At 36.9% G+C, this 19049-nt stretch overlaps 1 protein-coding gene across 1 annotated transcript; it reads left to right on the top strand.

The window, feature by feature from the left end:
• Positions 1-169: 169 nt before the first annotated feature.
• LOC123664050 lies at positions 170-17048 on the top strand. Its single transcript, XM_045598668.1, has 6 exons — positions 170-556; positions 1101-1211; positions 5000-5171; positions 6040-6321; positions 14032-14188; positions 15970-17048. Exons 1-6 carry the CDS (start codon positions 449-451, stop codon positions 16436-16438), a joined length of 1299 nt encoding a protein of 432 aa, XP_045454624.1. The 5' UTR covers positions 170-448; the 3' UTR covers positions 16439-17048.
• The last annotated feature ends 2001 nt before the right edge of the window (positions 17049-19049 follow it).

Genomic DNA, 19049 nt, shown 5'->3' with positions numbered 1-19049 from the left:
ATAAATAAATTTTAAGGCGATTAGACAGCCCACGCCCCGTATTAAAATAAAAATAAAATAAAACACATTTTAGAAATATAATGACATTGTCATTGTCAACTTGACTTCGCGTTCACCCGCTTCGTGGAATTCATTGAACTTTTTCACGCTATGTCAAATTGTCAATTCTTCAAGAATGGCTCGTCTGCTCGTCAGACAGTGACCATTGCATCATGAATGAGCATTAAAAATTTGCTCAATCGTCTCGTTTACTTTGCATTTTTGTGGTGTTAAACAATGAAATAGTGTTACGGAGACGAATAAACGTGATTTTAGCCAAGCTGTGATATTTTAAATGTGAATTTAATTGACGTTTGTTTCCACGTGGTGATTGTCACATTTGGTCTACGTGTTAGCAATCTCGTCGTTTATACTGTGATTTTGTTATCAGAAGCATTCGAATAAAGATATGGAGACGTTAAATATGTCGAAGTTGAACCTCTCCAGCGTCCGGAGCACCGTGGCTGCTGACAATGCCTCAAAACAAGACGTTTTAGAGCCCAAATTTGAGACCCTTGTGAGTTTCGTTTTAAAATTTTGATTTATTTTTATATTTAGACAGAACTTAATTGAGTTTTTGTATAGAAATAAAAATATTTTTTTGCTATAATGTTCTGATAATGGCGGAAGAGGAAATTTGGGAGATAGATTAAAAGACATTGTCCATATTGTGATCTTAACCTTGAAAGTAACATGCATAAAGAAAAAAATTACTTGACATGTAATTACAAAAATTGTTGGACGATGGTATTGTGGTTATTTGAAATGTTTTTTAACGAGATTTACTTAAAGTTTGTGCTTTCATACAGCATACAATTACGAAAAAAATACACACATCAAAAAGCTTAACATAATTTTTCTTTTCAACAATTTTTTTTTTGCAATTCATAGATTGTCACAATAAGTATACGCTTTAGCCTGTAATATCCCACTCCTGGGTAAGGCCTCTTTCTCCACGTAGGAGAAGGATCAGAGCTTAATCCTCCCCACAATGTCAGACTAAGTTGTCTAAAAGAGACTCAAAATTAATATACTTCAATAATAAAATATTATTATTTCAGATACTAATGGACCCAGACGATGACTACAACTGTGAATACCGAGAGGATATTTGGAAGAATTTGCTAGAACAAGATGCCCAGAAACCACCAATACACCTTCAGTCACCACAGGTAGGTCAAACACTACTTTTGAATTTAGCCATTAAAAAAGATCAAGCAAAGACCTGCCCCATACAAGAATCTGAATAAAACAAAATGAAAGTTAAATTACATTGAAATGAGTTAGTTAATGAATGAATGGTAACTTAAGGTACAATATTGTACATAAAATACTTTTTACAACTAATCAAAACTCTAAAAAAGTGTAATAATAACAAATGAAGGTATGTCAAATTTATTATAAAAAATAATTACAATGTATACTGTAAATATTAATAATTAATTCAGTTTAACATGAATTGCAAAATATTTAATTAATATTACGATTGTGATAACATAATTTCTTTGAGTTACATAATATATATATTAAACGTTTAAAAGTATATTTATTTACATAATAACAGTAATAAATATGATTCATATGTTTTTTTGATTTCTCTATAATAAGTTATATTTACATCTTTACTAATATTATAAAACTGAAAAGTTTGTTTGTTTGTTTAAATACACTAATATTTAAAAACTACTGGCTCAAATTGAAGAAATCTTTGTGTTTGATAGCTGATTACCGAGGAAGGCTATAGGCTATATTTTCCTCAAATTAACACAAGTGAGACTGGGGCGGGGCTAGTGCGTTTACATTTATTAACATATTTTCTATTGTCTCATAAGGGTTGTGCAATGGCCATGCAATAGTCGTGCAATAATAATACACCCTACACTGCATTGCATCTGTTGCACAATAATTTCAGATGATGAATGATGTATAAATTTTAAAGTTTGTATAATATTTAATGTAACTGGGGTAGAGCATAGTAAGGCATACGCTTTGTCTGTAATATCCCACTGCTGGGCATAGTCCTCTTTCCTGAAGTAAGATCAGCTCGTACGAATATTTGAACTACTTACCGTACCGTACTACCTTACGTTAAAAATGGCTGGACATGAGACGAAACTTAAAAATTTTCATTTTATTATTTTACTAACTTTTACCCGCGGCTTAGCTGGCATGGAATTTTTTTAAAATAAAAAATATCCTATGTTACTTCTTATACCTCCAAGAATAAGCGTACAAAGTTTCATGTTACATTTAGCCAGTATGTGATGTACATGATAACAACTGGGACTGCACAAATACCCAGACCATGACAAACACCCGTATGGCCAATACAAATGTTTGTCTTGTTCGGGGATCGAACCCGGAACCGCCAGCGCAACAGGTACAATCCATGACTGTGACCGTTGCGCCAACACGGCATTAAACATCATGCATGTAGTATACATTGAATTGAATCATTTTTGTTTATATATGTTTATTTACAGTGTAATGCGTTGTCATTACTTATATCCTTTAGGGGAATTCCTTTAAATCTTTTAATAAGAAGTGCTTCACTGATAACTGCTATGTTGCATAATTATCTGAACCTGAAGCGTTTTATGTTTGGCCTTGGCCATCAAATAAGTAACACTCAATATTATCTAGTTAATAACATTATATCTATAGTAATATTAAAAAGATGAAGTATGATCGATTGAAAAATTCTCTTTGTTTTGGATAGTTCAATTAACAAAAGAAGGCTATATAGTATTTTAATAAGTTTTTCCACAAATTAACGCGGGTAAAAACGCTGATCACAGCTAGTATTACATATTGTACACCACCTAGGATTTGTGGACAAATAAATAACTTGAAAGAAGATATCCAAAAGAATTGGAATAATCGCTTTAATTATTAAAGGTGGCTATTCCACGTATGTTTAGGTAGAGAAAATAAATAAAGATGCAGTAGAGAATGTATATTCCATTATATAAATACATATAATATGATATTTTATCTTAAAATGATTATTCTTATTTTTTCGTGTATTTAGGTATTTACTAAACAATGGGCTTACCAAAATTCGCTAGCTTGTATCTCCATTTTATGGTACACTAGCGACCCGCTCCGGCTTCGCACGGGTATAAAATATAATAGCCTATATCATTCACTGAAAAAATGATTAAAATCGATCCAGTAATTTTGATTTATTCATTACTGCCCGTGGCCCGCTCGCGTTAACTTTAGAGTAAAAGCCGGCCGGAACCGCCGCAAACGCTACGTACCGCAATTTTTAAATCTGTAATATCTTCGAAAATATTCATTTAAATCATATGCTGTAAAGGGACATATAGATCTATATTAAATCAACAATGTACTTAAGGTATTTAATTAGATAAGGATTAATGCTGTATTGGTTAAAATCGTTTTGAAAATTAGCCATTATTTGTCGTAAAAAGTAAATGACAAAAAATTGTTATTGTGGGATATCCATAAGAGATAGACATACATCATAGCGGAGTTTTCTGTAGACCTTTTTAATGTGTACAATACTTAGTACATTATTTTGATAAATCTCGTAGGGGTCAGTCTGCGTTTGCAATTTAAGCGAAAAAAAAATTATTATTTACGACATAACATTAGAAAACTCAAAAATAACAGTATTTCTCCACTATTTATTGGATGTTATTATACATATAAACCTTCCTCTTGAATCAATCTATCTATTAAAAAAAATCGCATCAAAATCCGTTGCGTAGTTTTAAAGATTTAAGCGTACATACATGTGCAGGGACAGAAAAAGCGACTTTGTTTTATACTATGTAGTGATAACGCAATGTTTTATGGCCAATAATGGTCATTACACATAATAATTACTAATAATTAATAGCAGGACAAATTTCTGTTTTTAACCTACCTCAGAAAAAGGATGAGGTTCTCTCCATGACTTTTTAACCGACTTCAAAAAAAGGAGGAAGTTACTCAATTCGACCGTATATATGTTTTTTTTATGTATGTTCAGGGATAACTCCGTCGTTTATGAACCGATTTCGATAAATCTTTTTTTGTTGGCAAGGAGATATCCGTAGTTTGGTACCATGATAAGGAAACTAGGATCTGATGATAGGATCCCAGAGAAATCGAGAGAAACTCTCGAAAATCCGCATAACTATTTACTGGGTGTACCGATTTTGGTAATTATTAATTTAATCGAAAGCCGATGTTTATCATGGGGTCACATTTAAATTTCATCAAGATCTGATTACAACTTTTGGAGTAATCTTTGATCATCATTACAGCCTATACAGTCCACTGCTGGACACAGGCCTCCACAAGTTTACGCCAAAAATAACGTGAACTCATGTGTTTTGCCCATAGTCACCACGCTGGGCAGACGGGTTGGTGACAGCAGTACTGGCTTTGTCGCACCGAAGACGCTGCTGCCCGTCTTCGGCCTGTGTATTTCAAAGCCAGCAGTTGGATGATTATCCCGCCATCGATCGGCTTCTTAAGTTCCAAGGTGGTTGTGGAACCTTGTTATCCCTTAGTCGCCTCTTACGACACCCACGGGAAGAGAGGGGGGTGGCTAAATTCTTTAGTGCCGTAGCCACACAGCACATCTTTAATGTTTGTATTACTTGTCGATATAATTGAAGTCGGTTTTTCTTCGTTTGCCTGCAAACACAGTTATTAGTGGTTTTATTGATTTTGATAATTATTATTTTTATCGAAATGTGGTTCTTGTCAATATGGTATATCATTGACTAATTTTTCAATTGTCTATATTTTATTACTTGTTGATATAAATTGAGATTGGTTTTTCTTCATTTTGTAAGCAAAATATTATTAATTAATTATATTATTAAATTATTAATAATATAATTAATTAATAATATTATTTTTAATTTATTTATCAGTCAATTTTTTGTCAAAGGTTTATAATAACATCTTTCACGGGTTTATAATAACATATCTTTCACAGTTGGAGTTCCGTGGTGCCTTAGTTCAGCAACTACGAGACGTTACAAAGAAGCTAGGGCTAACATTAGCGACACTGCACTCGGCGGTGGCTCAGCTAGATTTGTTCATGGACGCACACAGACTGAGAGCTGATAGACTGACACACGTAGCTCTGGCTTGCCTGAGTCTTGCTGGTGAGTAACTGTGTTCATTATTGACTAGCTCGTTGATGCAGTTTGTATTGACCCTGCTTTCTGCTCCGCGGGTTGCGATTTCGATACCCGCCTGAGTCTGGGTGTAATATTTGTATTTATATATGTAATATTTGAAAGTATATTAGTTGGCTGTTACCTATAACACAAGCATTAAGTTGCTTACCTTAAGAACAGACAACCATGTGTGTATGTTATAAGATATTTATTTATTTAATTTAGTTGGAAGTTATTGGAAAGAGAAATACATATCAACCATTTTGCTATAGTACATATGCTTTGTCAGCTATTCAGCAGAATCTGCTGTAATGCACAGTGGAAAATTTTAGCTGCGGCGGTTATTAGATTATAAATATTTATTACAAATATTTGTCTCTGGTCTGAAAGTACAGTGGGGTGCAAAAGTTTTGCTACCCTGTTTTTTTTTCTATATAATTCATAAACTATTTTAATTTTTCACTTGTTCATTATTTGAGTCGTTCAAGATGGCCGAAATATAGACAATAATATTGTATTATATATTTTTTAAACACATTTTACTTGTAAACCTGAAAATTACTTTCATTGATATGCACAAATATTGGCCTATTGTGCCAACAAAATTCAAGCATTTGGTGAACCTTTCTGGACCAGACTTTTTGATGTTTTTTTTTTCTCTTTTTTCAAATACATATTTCTATAGAAATGTCACAATAATTACTCTTAATTCTACCACAGTCGTACAAATATGTATGTGTTTATTACAACTAGTTTGTTCTGGTCTGAGTATCTGTGTTTTATGTCGTGTGTTTCGTTCGTACTTTGCGTTATTATCCACGTGTGAATTTTTTTTTTTTTGTTTAAATTACAGCAAAAAGCGAAGAAAAATTCAGCCGGGCACCAACACTCAAAACGCTATCGAAGACGTCTGGCGTCCAGCTATGCAGTAAAATGTTCAGACAGCTGGAGTGGATGGTGGGGCAGCACGTGCGCTGGAGGCTCCTGGCTCCCACACCGGCCACCTTCGCAGCCCTACTGGCGCCCTACGTGGTGGCCGACTGCGACCTCTCTACCAGGCACCCCAAGTTTGTGAGACGCTTCAGGAGGGATGGGGCAAAGCTGCTCGAGGCTTATCTGGATCTGACGTTGTCGGGTGAGTATCTTGATTTATTTGCCAATGCCAATCGAGGGTTTGTGATGTGCGAACTGATTTGATATGACAGCTCATCATCTTATATACCTATAAACAAACAAGTGCATCATAAATTTATGATCAAATACATCAATCAAAAAGTTGTTCTTTCCTGAGAACATTTTTCAATTAATTGTTTCCTTTAAATATAAATTACAGAAACACTTGCTTTCACTAGCTAATGTGTAATCATCTGTATAGAGAATATGTATGTCTTTACTTATATATTTTATTGAGTATGTATTTGTTTATGTATATGTATAAGTGTATTTGTACGGTGAATGACCGTACATTTGCGCCAACTCGGCATTTTATATTATAATTAAATTTATTATTTTTTTTGTATGTTAAGCAATAAGTTCAGTTCACATATAACCTCGCGGGCGCGTGGACTCAATAGCAATTTTATCATTTTTTAACTATTATTTATTTTATCAATAAACATTTTTACATATCATTTCCTGTATCATTTAAAGTTGTGTGGAACACCGTACAACTTTATGGTCCTTCGATCTATGGACCTCGCGAGTGCGTGTTGATTACGTGGACAATCGTTTTACTGCGACTTGTGAGGCGAACAATAAGTGAAACGTGGAACTTACAGTGACACTCAAAATCATTTACAATTTTTTTTCTAAAAACATATCATCATTATCAAACAATCAGTGTTTTTTATCAACTGTTTTCCGGGTGTATCAGTTAACAACATAATACCGTGAATCAAAAATGGAAGATATCATTACCACGCAGTACCAGCTTATGCAAAGTATTGAAAATATTTACACCAACTTTAAGAAAGATGGTGCTGAAAGGAAGACATACTCTAACATCCAGAGACGTATATCAACTCTAGAAGCCTACTGGAACGAGTTTAATGGCAATCATATGCAGCTTATTGACTATCAAAACGTTGATCATGAATACTTCAAGCATAACTGCTATCAGAAAACTAATGATTATTATCAAGAACTGGTACAGTACCTGCATCTGTACTCTTTATTTACTGAAAATCCTTCTGTTCACCAAATGCCTGAGAAACCGCAGCTTGGCAAGTTACAAATATTTGAAACTCTTATGTTAAAGCCATCAGCGTCACCTGCTAGGAGAGGTGGTATCAAAGCGTCGCCAACACCAGCTACCGCCTCATCGGACAACGACGCCCATGTAGATGCTCCTGCGATACCAGTACCGCAAGCTAGACCACATCAGAGCTCTCATTCAAAAGAAATGAAGAACAGCAGAACCTGTAGCAAATTAGATGAAATGCTTCGCAAACAAAAAAGCAATTTTAAGGCTTTTTCACGAACGATCACTAACATCGACTTCAACAACATCTCTGAAAAATGGGAATTCGAAGACATTTTAAAGCACATAGAGTCACGCTGGTCAAATATTGACAATTTGCATTGGGAGATCGACAGTGAACTGTACGAAGAAGATAAAGAATACGAGCGTTCCTTTAACATTTACGAGCGGGAATATATCGAAATCAAGAAAGTTTTAAATCAAAAAATGTGGTCAGCATCTTTTAGAACACAATCAACACCAACTATGGACATACCATTCTTCCATGGAGATTATCATAAATGGAATTCATTTAAAGATCTATTTTTAGAAACGATTCATAAAAACCGTTCCATGTCCAATGCGCAGAAAATGCAGTTCTTAAAGAGCAAGGTCAAAGGGGAAGCTGAAAAACTCATACAGCATTTAAACGTCAGTACAGAGAACTATCAAATTTGTTGGGATATTCTGAATCACAGATATAACAACAAAAAGTTAATATTCAGCTCTCATATCAACATGTTATTGAATTTACCAACAATGTCACTTCAAACTGCAGCAATTATAAAGAAAATTCACGATACTGCAAATGAATGCTTGAATGCCATAAAGTCGCTTGGAGTCGACATCACTACGTGGGACCCGCTAGTGGTTCATATACTCTCTCAAAAACTTGACCAAGAGACACATAAGGATTACATAGAGTCTTTAAAAAACCCGAGAGAATTACCTACATTGGCCGAATTTTTCGAGTTCTTAGAAATGAAATTTACCTCACTAGAAGCTTCGAAACGAAAACAAGATAGTATTGCGCAAAAATCAACCTCGCAGTATTCTTCATTTAATACAAAGAAACCGAATCAGCAAAATAATTATAATTACAATAAATATTCAACTAACAACGCATATCAACCGAACAAACATATTTCTAAATCGTTACTTGTTTCATCAGCATTACAATGCCCCCAATGCAAAGGGAAACACGGCATTTTCAACTGTAAAGAATTTTTAGAAATGTCAAATGACATGAAGTTAAAGACTGTCTATGGCCTACGACTATGCACTAACTGTTTATATGATCACAAGGGAAACAAATGCATCTCAACAAAGACATGTAATAAATGTACAGAAATGCATAACACCTTACTGCATGACGCATTCAGTTATTCTTCACACACAGAAGCCAGCCACTCGGACAGAGTTAACGTATCACAGCAGAAAGCAGCGGAAATTCTTCTTGCAACAGCACTAATAAAAGTAACAGCTGCAGATGGTACGCAGCACACCATGCGAGCGCTTATTGACCAAGGATCTCAGATATCTCTCATCACTGAGAATGCAGCGCAGCGACTGCGATTGCCCCGTCGTCGTTGCAAAGGCGTAGTATTTGGACTAGGTTCTCAAGGAAATAATAGCAAGGGTTCTATACAAATAACAGCATCAGCAATAAACAGCGAATTCACGTTCAATACGAAAGTAATAATAATGAATAGTCTTATCAGTAATCTTCCGAATCAATCATTCCCTAAACCAACGTGGCCGCATATAGAGCACATTCAATTATCGGACCCCGAGTTTTATATCAGTAAACCGGTAGATCTGTTACTAGGTGCTGACATTTATTCCCTTATCATGATGGGAGGAATTATTAAGGGAGATAACGAATCCCAGCCCATTGCGCAACAAACGCAACTTGGTTGGTTATTATGCGGTAACGTTAAAACCTATCAATGTAACGTGATATCAATTAACACAGAAGATATACAAAGATTCTGGTCAATCGAAGACATCGCGGATACTTCTGAAAACACTTCATTAGAAGCCCATCATTGTGTTAAGCAGTATAATGAACAAACGACACGTCAATCAGACGGTCGATACATCGTAAGACTCCCTATGAAACCAGACGCCATGGAGAAATTAGGAGAGTCTAAGCAGAGAGCAACAGCACAGTTTCTTCAGTTAGAAAAAAAGCTTACAAGAAACGAAAAATTATCACACGATTACTCAGCCTTCATTGACGAGTACATTACATTGGGTCATATGCAAAAGGTAAACAAAATTGACGGTAATCCGAAACCGTCGTATTATTTACCGCACCATTGTGTCATTCGCCCCGACTCCGCTACTACAACGTTGCGAGTCGTTTTCAATGCGTCATCACCCACGTCATCAGGACTCAGTCTTAACGACTTAATGTATAGCGGCCCCAACTTGCAGAAAGATTTATTATCTTTGATTTTAAAATGGAGATTGTACGAGATCGCATTTACGGCAGATATTGAAAAAATGTTCAGACAGATCAAATTACATCCTGAAGATCAAAATTTACACAAAATTATCTGGAGAGAACCGATCAAACAACAAACTCGATACTACAGCGATAATAGCCCTCTACTTCAATATAAATTATCAACCGTTACTTACGGTACTAAGGCTGCTCCTTTTCTTGCTATGATGACGCTGAAACAACTAGCGAAAGATGAAGGTCATAAATACTCGATCAGAGCTAAGCAAGCACTAGAAGAACAGTTCTACATGGATGACCTGTTGTTTGGGAGTGATGACATCAACTCTGCTTTCAAACTGAAAAGTGAACTAATAGCACTTCTCAGTTCAGGTGGATTTAACCTCCGCAAGTGGTCGTCCAACAGCAAATTATTGACGGACCCTGTCTCAAATCAAACATCATTCGACTTCAAGCATTATGAATCAACAAAGGCTCTGGGATTAAAATGGATCCCTCAGGAAGACGTTTTATCGTTTCAACTCAATTTAAGCACTCCATCTAAATCGCTAACTAAGCGGGTACTTTTGTCGGAAATATCCAAAATATTCGACCCGTTAGGATGGCTGTCTCCCGTTACAACTAAGCTGAAACTTTTATTTCAAACAGTGTGGCTACACGACATCCAATGGAATAACGAACTACCAGAAGAATTGAAAAGGGAGTGGAATATAATCCGGGAAGATTTGGAATCTATCAACGAGATAAAGGTACAGAGGTGGTTAAAAAGTCACGAATACGACACGATCGAGCTACATGGGTTTTGTGACGCATCAACTAAAGCGTACGCCTGTGTTGTTTACTACAAAATATATAATCATCAAGATCAAAAGAGTACCAATCATTCATTTGTTGTCATCGGAACGGCGAAAGCAAGACTAGTACCTGTAAAGAAAAAAATCACATTGCCACGACTCGAATTAATGGCGTGCCTTTTACTATCAAAGTTAATGGATGTTATTTCACGCACATTAACTAACTATAACATCAAAGTGTTTGGATGGACGGACTCCACCGCAGCATTAGGATGGATCCAAGGTGACTCTAATCGATGGAAGGCATTTGTAGCAAACAGGGTTGAACAGATCAAAACAATTATGCCTTCAGAATGCTGGCGCTATATAAAATCACAAGATAACCCAGCGGACTGTGCTAGTAGAGGAATCACTGTAAAACAACTACAGCAGCATCCCTTATGGTGGACTGGACCATCATGGTTAACCTCATTCAATTCAAATTATCAAGAAGAATGCCCGATTTACTACACAGATCAAGAAACAAAACAATTAACTAAACATCAAACAGCTGTTGCTATTACAAACCAACATTATATAATTAACGATATAATAAGCAGATACAGCAATTTCATTCATGCAACCAGAGTACTCGCTTGGATACTACGTGTGGTGTCACGTAACCGAGACTTATCAAATAAACAGTTTTATTTATCAATTAATGAATTATTACGAGCAAAACATATGATCATAAAATTTTATCAAAACATCGAGTTTACGGAGGAAATTAACTGTATTTTTAATCAAGAAAAAATCAGTTCGAAAAGTAAAATTCTTAACTTAAATCCTTTCTTAGATAAAGAAGGATTGTTACGAGTAGGAAGTAGAATCAAGCATGCACAGATTGAAGATGATATGAAGACTCCTTTAATCATACCTCACGAAAGTCATTTAACAAACTTGCTTATAGACCAAGCGCATAGAAACACATTTCATGGTGGCGCGAGGTTAACGCTATCACGCCTTAGACAGCACTACTGGGTGATAGGAGGGAACAGAGCAGTTAAGAAGTACATCCGCAAGTGCGTTATCTGCAGAAAGCATAACCCTGATAAGCAAAACCAACTCATGGGTGATTTACCAGCTGCCCGCTGCAATCCAACTCGGCCGTTTTACAACTGCGGCGTCGACTTCACTGGCTACGTTGACGTCAAGTACAACAAAGGTAGAGGAGCCAAGATTACCAAAGGGTACATCGCCGTATTCGTTTGTATGGTCACTAAAGCAGTGCATCTCGAGCTCGTCTCCGATTTATCATCGTCAGCATTTATATCAGCACTTCGGCGGATGGCAGCTAGACGTGGAGCACCGCGCCATATATACTGCGATAATGGGACCAACTTTGTAGGCGCCGGTCGCGTCTTACAAAAAGAATACCTCAACTTGCAACAATTATTAGATGAACAATTTTATCGCCAAATCACTGACATGAACATAGAATTTCATTTTAACGCACCATCTTGGCCCAGTGCCGGTGGGCTCTGGGAAGCAGCTGTCAAGAGCCTAAAGCATCACCTTCGGAGAGTTCTTGGAGAGCAAAAACTGACCTACGAGGAATATGCTACATTATTAGCACAAATAGAAGCGTGTTTAAACACCAGACCGCTGTGCGCTATCACGGAAGATCCTGATGACATAAATTTCCTCACACCGTCTCATTTCTTGGCAAGTGGCCCGACACTCAGCATCCTAGAAACCGAACGAGATGAAAGAACAAGATGGCAGCTAACTCAAAAAATCTTCAATGATTTATGGAAGCGTTGGCAAAACGAATATCTGTGCCAATTATCAGCTCGCAGCAAGTGGCAACAGCCCCAGCAAAATCAGAAAATAGGCGATGTAGTCATCATTCATGACACAAACTTACCGCCCGGCAAATGGCCCCTTGGCAGAGTCGTTGATCTACACCCTGGAAAGGATGGACACGTACGGGTCGTAACTATCAAGACGAAGAATGGCACCATCCAGAGGCCAGTCGTAAAATTATCAACGTTACCTATTAGTAATTAAGAAATCCCCATCATCATCGAGCAACTCGTCACATGAACATATCGAAATGAACGATTTTTGAGATATTCACAGATCGCCCATAAGGCGACTTCTCCGAGTTTTATTAATCATTTTACAAAATAATATGCTGTGTTAATTTTTTATTTTATCAATTTTCAATATTTCTAAGTTACATGTGTTATTTAAGATTCATTTTTATCATTTTAATTTTTAATTTTTATCATTCTTGATTGATATATAAGCGTTTTATAGCATTTAGTTAGTAGGTTATTTTATCTTTAATTATTGTCAACCCTGTAGCATCATCCCTTCATCTCCTGACCCGGAGCATGTACGGTGAATGACCGTACATTTGCGCCAACTCGGCATTTTATATTATAATTAAATTTATTATTTTTTTTGTATGTTAAGCAATAAGTTCAGTTCACATATAACCTCGCGGGCGCGTGGACTCAATAGCAATTTTATCATTTTTTAACTATTATTTATTTTATCAATAAACATTTTTACATATCATTTCCTGTATCATTTAAAGTTGTGTGGAACACCGTACAGTATTTGTATTATGGTATATATATCTTTATGCTATCTACTACTACTTTATCCATAGGTTCATATCCGGCTCGAAGGACCAAAAAAATATTGCATGGAACTGTTTGTACACGTACAATAATATAGGAGTTAAGGTGCGAAAAGACTTTACTCCACGAGTGCTGTTTTTACACTGGTTTATTCATGTTAATACACGTTAATACACAATTTATGTGAAACGCTTAGTAGACAAAATAACAAAAATATAAATTGAATGTACAGAGTATGTATGTATATACTCTAAACGTAGTATGTAGTATGTTACATTTTTAAATATATATAAATTTATTATTATGATTTTTCTCTTAAATAAATACTTCTTACACTGCTCGCCTCGCTTTATGAAACATTTCTTTTTGACCATGGGTTGACTGGAAGAAGTCTCTTTCAGAAATAAGTCCACCTTTGCCATAAACCTTATTATTGTTGTACATATGTTTCTATATGTATTTTTGAGTGCAATATATACATACTTCAGCCTAATACAGTCCACTGCTGGACTTAGGTCTCCACAAGTTCCCACCAAAAATGGTGTGAACTCATGTGTATTGCCCATAGTCACCACGTTGGGCATGCGGGTTTGTGACCGCAGGGCTGACTTTGTCATACCGAAGACCACATTAGCACTGTTCACAACGAACAGTACTGAAAAGGACAGTGTATTTGTACATAATATACGCGCTTACTGAGTCTTTCTCCCCGCAGACGTGCGACTGAAGGTGGTGGAGAGCGCCGACGTGGGGTGCGCGTGTGTGGCGTGCGCGCGCGCCGCGCTGGGCCTCAGCGCCTGGCCCGCCTGGCTGGCGGCGCGCGCCGGCCGCCCGCCCGCCGCCGTGGCGCCCGTCGCGCGCCTGCTGCAGCGGTCAGTGAGCCGCACACACACTACACACACTACACACACACTATACACACACGCGCGCCGGCCGCCCGCCCGCCGCCGTGGCGCCCGTCGCGCGCCTGCTGCAGCGGTCAGTGAGCCGCACACACACTACACACACTACACACACACTATACACACACGCGCGCCGGCCGCCCGCCCGCCGCCGTGGCGCCCGTCGCGCGCCTGCTGCAGCGGTCAGTGAGCCGCACACACACTACACACACTACACACACACTATACACACACGCGCGCCGGCCGCCCGCCCGCCGCCGTGGCGCCCGTCGCGCGCCTGCTGCAGCGGTCAGTGAGCCGCACACACACTACACACACTACACACACACTATACACACACGCGCGCCGGCCGCCCGCCCGCCGCCGTGGCGCCCGTCGCGCGCCTGCTGCAGCGGTCAGTGAGCCGCACACACACTACACACACTACACACACACTATACACACACGCGCGCCGGCCGCCCGCCCGCCGCCGTGGCGCCCGTCGCGCGCCTGCTGCAGCGGTCAGTGAGCCGCACACACACTACACACACTACACACACACTATACACACACGCGCGCCGGCCGCCCGCCCGCCGCCGTGGCGCCCGTCGCGCGCCTGCTGCAGCGGTCAGTGAGCCGCACACACACTACACACACTACACACACACTACACACACACTATACACACACGCGCGCCGGCCGCCCGCCCGCCGCCGTGGCGCCCGTCGCGCGCCTGCTGCAGCGGTCAGTGAGCCGCACACACACTACACACACACACACACCGACGCACACTCACTATACACACACGCGCACACACACTATACACACACCCGCACACACACTATACACACACACACACACGCGCACACACTATAGACACACGGACGCACACTCACTATATACACACACACTATACACACACGCATACACATGTGCATACGCATTCGTTGCACACATGGACGACACACAACTGCACGCTGCACACAACCACACGCGCGAACACACGCACACGCGACCACATACGCACAAGCACGCGTGACCTCAACCTAATAAACAAGTAGACGTATTAGTATACTCACCCAAGCACGCATGCGAGACCGTAATTTAATATATAATCATTATTATTATTTAATCATATTTAGTATATAAAGTGACGCACAATTGTACACATATGGACCCCCGTACGCATTTAAATATGCGCACATGACTGTTCACGTACACAAATACTTTACACATATACACACGTATATATTCATTAAACATATAAGCACTCGCACGCAATGGAACACAATAACAATTAGTACATGACGACAAAAACATGTGTACATATATTTTATTAAAATTAAGATCGCAGTTGACCTCAGTTTGTATCAAAACTACTGTGTATAAAAAAAAATTTCAAAACATGAAGATTTCCCTAAAAATATTTAACTCACAAATTTTGTGAACATCAAATTAAATATACGAACAGGTGTATTTGTATAAGGCTGAGACATGTATTTTATAAACTCTATGCCGTAATCAAAATAGTAATCTCATTGTAGTCTACCCTGTTAAATTGACTTGCAAGAGCTTTAATATATATATACATATATATTTAAATAAATTATATGATGATCAAAGGCCGAAAAGTCTTGGAAAGTTGATATCCCGTAAGGTCGAAGTCCTTTCCTTTATGGTTATAAAAACGAAGCGTAAAACTGACGAAACCATCTTCAAAACTCAATAAAATATCTATAATAATCAATCTAAAATAACCTTTTTAATTACAGGATGATGCAAATACTGAAGTCTCGTGAGGCAGCCGATACTGATGTCGACCAAGGCTACAGTAGTGCCCGGACATCACCAAACATAACACCCTGTACATCACCGCAATACGAAAACTCTCCAGCGTCGAGCACCTGCAGTACTTCTAGGAGCTTCCAGAACAATGAATCATATCGTCAACATCCGACCAGGTCAGATGATTACACGGTTTTAGATTTAGAAGACTCGGAAGTACCGGAAGGCTCAGAAGTGCAACGTAACCTAGATTACCGCAGGCTACCAATCGACATGACATGTCAGAGGGTCGGTAACCCGACTGATTATAGTTTCTGTAGGTCTAGTCGGTTGATCGAAGCTAGTTTGAATCCGGTGGCTACAACTAGTATGGGTATAAAGCGTAGTCTAGACCCCGGTCACGAGTATGACGCTAAGAGGTATCGCCTCTCTCAAATGTCTCAAGTTGTTCTTTGATTTTTAGTTGATTGTTTAATTATTTTTTTTCGATTTATGCATTTATGCGTCCTTATTTCGATTTCGCAGTACAAAGCAAACGTTCGATTATGTATGTATTCGAAATTAATTTTTATATCGATTCGAGTAGCGATTATTCGGTATCTGTGTGATGATCTATACCAAATAGGTTGAGTTTTTATTTGAAAAAAAAAAAACGCTAGCATAAAAAAAATGTATAGAAAAAGTAAAGAATAGATACAACCATTTTCGAGTGATAATCGTGAAAATTCTAATAATTATAATTTTCTAGTAATAGTAATAAAATGCGTGCCTGAACTTTTAGTCTTAGACTCGAATCAGAGAAGACTTTTGCGATTATCACAAAGGAAGGTATTTGTAAAGCGACTAAAAAGAAAAGTTTTTCCCAATTCTGTTTTGGACGTCAGATATATATGTTATTATAATACCCTTTACCGGTTTCTATAATACTTTAAGCTAAATTACCGATTCCTATAATACTTTAAGTTTAAAGAAAAAAAAATACCTCCTCTTAAGGGGTGACATTTTTCGTAACAAAATCTGTTTCAAAATTAATTTACTTTGAAGTCGGTTATCTATAAACTTATTTTTAAAAAACGCCGAATAATCGTGAAAGGGCATAATACTGTGACTGTTATGTGTATACTTAAAATGCTAGTGTTGTAGCGGAGGCTTCGCCTGCATCGATATTTATTAAAAGACTTTAATAAACGTTAACCTATCGATACATTTTGTACGATATATTTAGATTTAGTATTAGCTAGAAACAAATTTGAGTCGTTTACACAACCTTGCATTGAAAAAAAAAAATCTATACGTAATGAACGGACGTCAACAACAACTTTTTATTATACATGAAAAAAAAAAATTAAGTCAGGCTTATCACTTAAAGAGCGATCACTCAGACAATGTTCAAACGAAGGTCATGAAGATTATTAAGCAGAAAGGTGTCATAATGATAAATATTATTAATGCTAAATGAAATGAAGTATAATATCCACATTCATCGTTTTTTTTCTTCTGATTGAAATATTTTCGGAAATGTCATCAGATCAGACTTTCTTTAAATTAGGCATTAAAAGCACTTAAATCGTCGTGTTACAAAGTAAATGACATATTCAATTAATTTGTCACATTTAATGTAAAGCTCGCGCTGGTAAGGAATATAGACTTTGTTGAGAATAGTCGCCTAGATACTCAACGTTTAGTAAGTACCAAAACAAATTTCTTTTATTTATGTGTAGTTCTCCGTAAAACAGTCACTAATTTCTTAGTAAATATATGTGTACATAAACTTATTTAAAAGAAAACCGTTTACAATACCTCGTAACGAAATAAATATGAAAAATACGTAACAACGAAAAATTGACTCCGTTTACACAATATCGTAAAGCAATAATTCTAAACTTAATACGTACAAGCGACGTAGTAACGTAAGGTTGTGGACTCGACAATGGTGTCGAAGGACGGACATCGACTGTATTGAGCTTTAAACGAAAATAAATTCGAATGTTTTGTCGGTGTCCGTTTGTCGTCGAAACCTTTACATTGTGACGGACCGAGATTTTTATTGTAAACTATTTAGAAACCACATTTTAATTTAAAAAATATGATTTTTATGGTCACTTCCACTAAGATTTATATGTACAAAGGATTATTTACTGTGCTTTATTGCATCCCTTCTTCATTCTTCACTTTCACATTCTTTAAAAACGGCCTAGATAGTCGTAAAGCCTGTAACTTATACAGGGATTAATACAAACAACAGGCATTAAATTAAATCACATATACTTTCATTTCTAAGCTGTACAAAAAACTGTCAGAAGCAGTATTTAAAAAACACTCCGTTTACAAAACCTCTTAACGAAATAAATATAAAAATAATAATATTAATATTTATTAATATAAATAGTTAATATTAATATTATTTTTATATTTTGTTTAGTCATACACTCGGTACGTCATAATGTAAACGTATTTTTTTTACTTCTATGACCTATCTATCTATCACGATGTATGCATATAACTGCATAATTATAGCTATAGTTATAAATAAATACTGCCCATATATAGAGTCCTATAGCAAACATAATGAGTATTCTTATATAAAACGCAATAATGATAAATACATATTTTGATATAAGTAATAATGTTATTAGGGAGCGTTTCAGTAATTCTACTAAGACTACTTGAATCGGTACTTGACAAATGTCTGTATGGGCCATACAGGTGTTTTTGCTTTTGAATAGTGTATTTCCGGACCTCTAACACATAATTTACATTATTTCAATTATTTGATACATAATGAAATTTAAATTATATAATGCTTGAACGCTTCCTTAAGAATCTATTAGACAAGATAACTAATAAGAACGTGAATATGTATTACTCGAGAATTTTATTTAAAATAGGGGTAAACAAAACTTTTTAATACATTTTTTACAATAAATTCGTTATTATTTATATTAACTTAAAATCCCTCTCTGTATCAGCTCTATAGCTAATTCGTATGATCTTGGAACTTTTTTAAATATGTTTAGGCACTTGATTTTTTTTTTATGTTCAAAATTTTTTAATTACAAGATGGATA

This window comes from Melitaea cinxia, chromosome 21, assembly GCF_905220565.1.
Source record: "Melitaea cinxia chromosome 21, ilMelCinx1.1, whole genome shotgun sequence".
Taxonomy (NCBI): domain Eukaryota; kingdom Metazoa; phylum Arthropoda; class Insecta; order Lepidoptera; family Nymphalidae; genus Melitaea; species Melitaea cinxia.
The sequence above is the reverse complement of the archived record's forward strand: the minus strand, read 5'-3'. Positions and strand labels throughout refer to the sequence as shown.